We start from the raw sequence: 7,957 nt of genomic DNA, 5'->3' as shown, positions 1-7,957 counted from the left end.
CTGTCCCTAAGTACTGCTGCCAGCTGTGGATCACAGCACATTAAATCCCTGTCCCTAAGTACTGCTGCCAGCTGTGGGTCACAGCACATTAAATCAATGTCCCTGAGTACTGCTGCCAGCTGTGGATCACAACACATTAAATCACTGTCCCTGAGTACTGCTGCCAGCTGTGGATCTTCTCCATGGTCCCACTTCATCATAAAAGCTCCTCAGGCCCATAAGTGGGTCACTTGACCATAAGTGGGTCACTTGACCATAAGTGGGTCACTCGACCATAAGTGGGTCACTTGACCATAAGCGGGCACCCACCTGGCCCTGAGCTCGCTCCTGACGGCGGCGGAGAACTGCTGCAGGAGGCAGGCGACGGCGGCGGCGGCGAAGGTGGCGTTGTAGGTCAGGACGACCCACATGTTCCCCAGCCACCCCACGCATCCCCACAGCCCCACCAGCGCGTGGCTCGTCAGACCTGGGAGAGGATAAGTCTTAGCATCGCAGGGGTTATGGCAACCCCACGGGGGGTCAAGTAGCCCTACGAGAGGGGGGTTAGGTAGCCCTACGAGAGGGGGGGTTAGGTAGCCTCAAGGGGCTTAAGTAGCTGCAAAGGTAACCCCGATCTCTCATCCCCACACAACCCCCCATGTCTTTAGGACGTAACAGCCCCAGGCCACGCTGCCGAGGCCCTTAGGCGGACCATCATTTGGGCCATCAGTTGGATCAGTTAGAAAGTCGTGGATGTGGATCCCTGCCAACTATTCACATCAGCCCCAAGTAGTCCTTATGGTCTGAACCACCTCCACCCCGTCCCCTCCTCTAGCATGGCCAGGATTTGGGGGTGACTGGGATCACAGGGTCTACCCCCCTCCCCACATACTCCCTACATCCCTCTAAAACACTCCCCATATCCCCACATATCCAACACCCTCCTCCTCTGTTGTTGTTGTTGTAATTGTCCATCTTGGCAGTGGCGACTAGGGAGGGGGGTGATAGGTCAGTTTTTCCGGGCACTAGCCACTGGTAACTACCAGTGGCTATAACAGTGATAAATTCTATAACAGTGATGAATTCCACGACCATCACGGGCTAGCTGACCCGCCAGAACCATTTGGTTGCTTACACAACACCNACATATATATATATAATATACATATAAATAGTCTATATATAGGTATTACATCACACTACATATATATATATAATATACATATAAATAGTCTATATATAGGTATTACATCACACTACATATATATATATAATATACATATAAATAGTCTATATATAGGTATTACATCACACTACATATATATATATAATATACATATAAATAGTCTATATATAGGTATTACATCACACTACATATATATATATAATATACATATAAATAGTCTATATATAGGTATTACATCACACTACATATATATATATAATATACATATAAATAGTCTATATATAGGTATTACATCACACTACATATATATATATAATATACATATAAATAGTCTATATATAGGTATTACATCACACTACATATATATATATAATATACATATAAATAGTCTATATATAGGTATTACATCACACTACATATATATATATAATATACATATAAATAGTCTATAGATAGGTATTACACCACACTACATATATATATAATATACATATAAATAGTCTCTCTATATATAGGTATTACATCACACTACATATATATATAATATACATATAAACAGTCTCTATGAGACCTGACAATGACCAGCACCTGCGGCCCAGCGCTGTCCCCCCCGTCCTCCAGGGCGTGGGGCAAGGACTTGAACCCTGAGATGAGCTGCAGGAAGTTAACCCCCACCAGCAGCACCACGACCCCCGTCACCCCCACCAGCACCACAACCCCCAGGGGATAGACCACACACCGACGCACCAGACCCCGACGAGACGACAGCTCCAGGCGGATTTTCGCCGCCTGTACTGCCGACAGGCGGGACAACAGGCACCCGAGGGGTTCTTCGTAACCCCCAGACGGAGGTTGTCCTTCAGTGGGGGAAGCCTGTTCCTCCCCATGGGGTCGTAGGGGTCGGGGGAACTGGCCAGGGCGGGCGAAAGATGCGACTGTGAAGGATGGGGGGCTGGGGGACTGGTGCTTACGGTGCCTGAGGGGGGGGCGTAGTTCGTGGGTGTTGGGGGAATAACGCCCCCCATGGCTGTCCCCTACGACGGGGTCCAGGGGTTGGCATGTCTTTGGTACGATTGTTTTATTATCAACTAGACTAGTTATACTAGGGAGAGAAGATTTACTAGACCTTGCAATTGGTGAACTAGGCCCACTAGAAGATCCTACGTTATTAGTTAAACTAGGTAATGTTTTTTGGTTGCTAGAAGAACTTGATTGTTCATTAAAACTAAATACATTTTTATCAGATGGGTCCCCATTATTAATGCAGGAATTGTTTTCCCCTCTGACTGAAAATTTGTCGACATTTTTCACAGGAATCGGAAACGTCGGAAGAAAATTAACGTTTTCATCGGGTTGAAATCGGCGGGATTTTTGTGTGGGGTTGAAATTAGTTTTATTTCGCGCGTCAGTTTCCTGAAACGGCAACAGAGACCCCGGAAAGGAACGTGAAACAGACGAAACAGGAGCCGATGAAACAGAACTCAACAGCGAAGAGAAGGAACAGGAACGGAAGAACGACCCAACAGAGCCTACACGAAGAGGCCAACCGCCCCCTTCACGTCCCCCATCATCATCGGCCCACTTCACAGCCTCACCTTCATCCCCTTCACAATACATTGAATTTTTCTCTCTGAGTACTGCTGCCAGCTGTGGATCACAACACTTTAAATCCCTGTCCCTGAGTCCTGCCAGCTGTGGATCACAAAACAATAAATCTTTCTCCCTCAGTACTGCTGCCAGCTGTGGATCACAGCATTTTAAATCCCTGTCCCTGAGTACTGCTGCCAGCTGTGGATCTTCTCCATGGTCCCACTTCATCATAAAATCTCCTTCATTTTCACCACCTCCACTCGCCTCCCCAGCCCCGACATCTTCCCCTACATTACTGACCACATCATCCCGGGAGCTGGGTGCGAGAGACAGAGTCGCTCACCACTGCACCACCCTCCCCCCACTCACCCAGCGTGGCGGCCAGCAGCGGCAGGGCGGTGGCCATGACCAGCAGGAGGACACAGTTGATGATGAGGTGGGTGGTGGGAGTGTCACCCCTGACGGGTGTCACCCCTGCCATGGGGGGCAGGGAGTAGCACCCCACCAGGGCGGCGGCCGCCAGGTACAGCACCACCGCCGCCTCCACCGCCGCCCCCAGGGGGCCTAGGGCCGCCACCAACACCGCCACCTGCCATACAGCGGCGCTGTGTTAGTATACAGCGTCTGTATTATTAGTCTCTATATTTATACATATTGTATCTCCATATATCACATCACAATATATACATATAAATAGTCTCTATAAGAGCTGAGAAGCACAAGCACCTGCGACCCAGCGTCTATTACATAGCAATATATATACGTCTCTATAAATTGTATCTCTCTATATTACATCACAATATACGTATAAATAGTCTCTTTCTTTATAGGTATTACATCACACTACATATATATATATATAATATACATATAAATAGTCTATATATAGGTATCACATCACACTACATATATATATAATATACATATAAATAGTCTCTCTATATATGGGTATTACACCACACTACATATATATATAATATACATATAAATAGTCTCTCTATATATAGGTATTACATCACACTACATATATATATATAATATACATATAAATAGTCTATATATAGGTATTACATCACACTACATATATATATATAATATACATATAAATAGTCTATATATAGGTATTACATCACACTACATATATATATATAATATACATATAAATAGTCTATATATAGGTATTACATCACACTACATATATATATATAATATACATATAAATAGTCTATATATAGGTATTACATCACACTACATATATATATATAATATACATATAAATAGTCTATATATAGGTATTACATCACACTACATATATATATATAATATACATATAAATAGTCTATATATAGGTATTACATCACACTACATATATATATATAATATACATATAAATAGTCTATATATAGGTATTACATCACACTACATATATATATATAATATACATATAAATAGTCTATATATAGGTATTACATCACACTACATATATATATATAATATACATATAAATAGTCTATATATAGGTATTACATCACACTACATATATATATATAATATACATATAAATAGTCTATATATAGGTATTACATCACACTACATATATATATATAATATACATATAAATAGTCTATATATAGGTATTACATCACACTACATATATATATATAATATACATATAAATAGTCTATATATAGGTATTACATCACACTACATATATATATATAATATACATATAAATAGTCTATATATAGGTATTACATCACACTACATATATATATATAATATACATATAAATAGTCTATATATAGGTATTACATCACACTACATATATATATATAATATACATATAAATAGTCTATATATAGGTATTACATCACACTACATATATATATATAATATACATATAAATAGTCTATATATAGGTATTACATCACACTACATATATATATATAATATACATATAAATAGTCTATATATAGGTATTACATCACACTACATATATATATATAATATACATATAAATAGTCTATATATAGGTATTACATCACACTACATATATATATATAATATACATATAAATAGTCTATATATAGGTATTACATCACACTACATATATATATATAATATACATATAAATAGTCTATATATAGGTATTACATCACACTACATATATATATATAATATACATATAAATAGTCTATATATAGGTATTACATCACACTACATATATATATATAANTCCCGCAGGGGCACGCGTTGCAGAAACTGTTGTTCATCCTCAGCGTACCCCAGCGCTGCAATAAAATAAACACGTCAATATTATGAATATTATGTATAATTATTATTATTTATACATAATTCTGAATATTATACAGGCACATTAATATTGTGGTCTGAATATTATGTATAAATATTATTATTTATATTGATATTATGTATAATTACTATATTTCATGTAATAATTATATATAAATTTTATTATTTATACATGATTCTGAATATAATACAGGCACATTGATATTGCGGTCTGAATATCATACAGAACTATTATTATGCATTAATTTTCTTATACACAAACATTGTTATGCAGAAGTATTGTTATGACAGTGTTAGCATTAACATTACTGATCAGTATCTGTAATAGTGATACACTGATACCCATATTAAAATGTAAGGGCTTTGACTGAGAATATCCTACCTTAACATTATTATCCTATCCTGGGATATCCTATCATGGTCATTATTTTAGAACATCACTATCATCATCATCATCATCACTATTATGCCAGTTAATTACCTATATTAAGCTCTACCTGAGGGTCGGGTTACGTGGCTAAGATAGTGAGGGATAAGTAAGACACGTGTGTCTGATAACATATCTTGTATACATTATGATACAGTATACTATACGGGGTGGTAATACTGAGTTGTGATATATAGGGGGGGGGTTATACATTACGATACAGAAGTATTCGGGGTGGTTATACATACAGTACAATATATACGGGATGGTAATACAGAGTTGCAATACAGCGGTATAAGCTACGGCAGTAATATATTATATAATGTGAAGGTGTTAATATAGAATATATATAGTATAAATATAATATTTATATTCTATTATATAAAATATATAATATAAGGGTGGTAAATATCAGTACGATACAGAGGTATAAGCTACGGCGTCGACAGTAAGGTTGGAGAACTCAAGCTACACGCTACATCGCGAAGCGCTTACTGGGGACTTAAGGTTGCCAGCTACTGGGGGGGACTTACTTAAGGTTGCCAGCCCTTATATATACTTCTGGCAACCTAATATATATTATATTCTATATTATTATACATATATTCATATTCTAGACCTTATATAGGCTTATATAAACTCAACCGGCACGCTACATCGCGGAGCACTTATCAACTACTGCGGGGGCCTTACTTGAGGTTGCTAGCCCTTATATTGGCTTCTGGCAACCTTATATATATTATATTCTATATTCTTATATTTATATTATATATATATATACATATCCTAGACCTTATATAAGCTTATATAAACTCTACCGACACGCTACACCGCGGTGCGCTTATCAACAACAGTGCTGCGGGGCGGTTTACTTAAGGTTGCTAGCCCTTATATAACCTTCGCTTCCGCCCACCGCGTTCACGTCTCATGACACATGTGTTCACTGTATATAAGCTGTATTTGTATTTGCATTTGTATTAGTTTGCGTAACCAAATGCTGTATAAGCTGTATTGTATTTGTATTAGTTTGCATAACCAAATGCTGTATAAGCTGTATTGTATTTATGTGCTGCATAAGCTGGCGACTCAGCGTCTAAGACAAGTCTCAGTGACACAGTGGACTTAATGGCTAACTAGGACTGCTAGTTAAACACATGAGGACTTGTTTCCTCGGCCTACTCACGCAGCACCACCACCACCACCACCACCACCGTCGTCACCATCACCACCACACCACCACCACCACCGTCGTCACCATCACTACTCACGCAGCAGCAGCACCACCATCGTCGTCACGCACCACCATCACCACCACCGTCGTCACCACCACTACTCACGCAGCAGCAGCAGGACGCCGACGTGCGAAGTGAAGGACTGCAGCAGGGGGAGGTAGCGCCCCCCCCACGCCTCTGTGGGGGACAAGGGGGGTTAGTGGAGGGAAAGGGAGGAAGAGTAGGGGGAGAGGGGGTGAAGGGGGCAGCAGGAGGTTTAGTGTGGAGCTAAAGGTATCATATTTTGAAGTTGATTGTGGGGTAGATTAGGTAGATGTGTAGGTAGATTAGGTAGATGTGTAGGTAGATTAGGTAGATGTGTAGGTAGATTAGGTAGATGTGTAGGTAGATTAGGTAGATGTGTAGGTAGATTAGGTAGATGTGTAGGTAGATTAGGTAGATGTGTAGGTAGATTAGGTAGATGTGTAGGTAGATTAGGTAGATGTGTAGGTAGATTAGGTAGATGTGTAGGTAGATTAGGTAGATGTGTAGGTAGATTAGGTAGATGTGTAGGTAGATTAGGTAGATGTGTAGGTAGATTAGGTAGATGTGTAGGTAGATTAGGTAGATGTGTAGGTAGATTAGGTAGATGTGTAGGTAGATTAGGTAGATGTGTAGGTAGATTAGGTAGATGTGTAGGTAGATTAGGTAGATGTGTAGGTAGATTAGGTAGATGTGTAGGTAGATTAGGTAGATGTGTAGGTAGATTAGGTAGATGTGNCATAAAGAAATATATTTCTTTAATATAAAAAATATTTGTTATTTCTAATTATTTCATCTTTATTTATCATCTAAAATATTTATTTATATATTTATTATCTTAAATAATAATAATTATTATTATTTAATAGTTTTTATAATATATTTTAGAATATAAAAAATATTTCTTCATAATCAAGTAAAAAATGAGTCAGGTTGACTCATAATATAAATAACTGCTTTATAATCAAGTACAAATGGGTCAGGTTGACCCATAATATAAATAAGTGCTTTATAATCAAGTAACAAATGGGTTTTATATATTTATTATCTTAAATAATAATTAGTATTATTATTATTTAATATTTCTTATAATATAAAAGATTAAAGCTTTATAATCAATAAAAAAACTGGGTCAGGTTGACTCACTTTCCTGGTGCCCGGGAAGCCCTCGGCCTCCGTGAAGAGATAAACAAAAGGCAGCGCTGCGAA

General features: G+C 38.3%; 1 protein-coding gene across 1 annotated transcript; it reads right to left on the bottom strand.

Annotated features, from left to right (window-relative positions):
- Window positions 1–249: 249 nt before the first annotated feature.
- Window positions 250–3,344, bottom strand: LOC108677858 (protein Lilipod-like; the record flags this gene model as incomplete). The annotated part of the gene is made up of 2 exons (XM_018166158.2): window positions 250–466; window positions 3,125–3,344. Coding segments are annotated over 2 exons (437 nt in total), but the record flags the coding sequence as incomplete, so codon positions are not given.
- Window positions 3,345–7,957: the final 4,613 nt, after the last annotated feature.

The sequence above is a fragment of the Hyalella azteca genome, unplaced genomic scaffold, assembly GCF_000764305.2.
Source record: "Hyalella azteca isolate HAZT.00-mixed unplaced genomic scaffold, Hazt_2.0.2 contig6085, whole genome shotgun sequence".
In the NCBI taxonomy this organism is placed as follows: Eukaryota; Metazoa; Arthropoda; class Malacostraca; order Amphipoda; family Hyalellidae; genus Hyalella; species Hyalella azteca.
The sequence above is the reverse complement of the archived record's forward strand: the minus strand, read 5'-3'. Positions and strand labels throughout refer to the sequence as shown.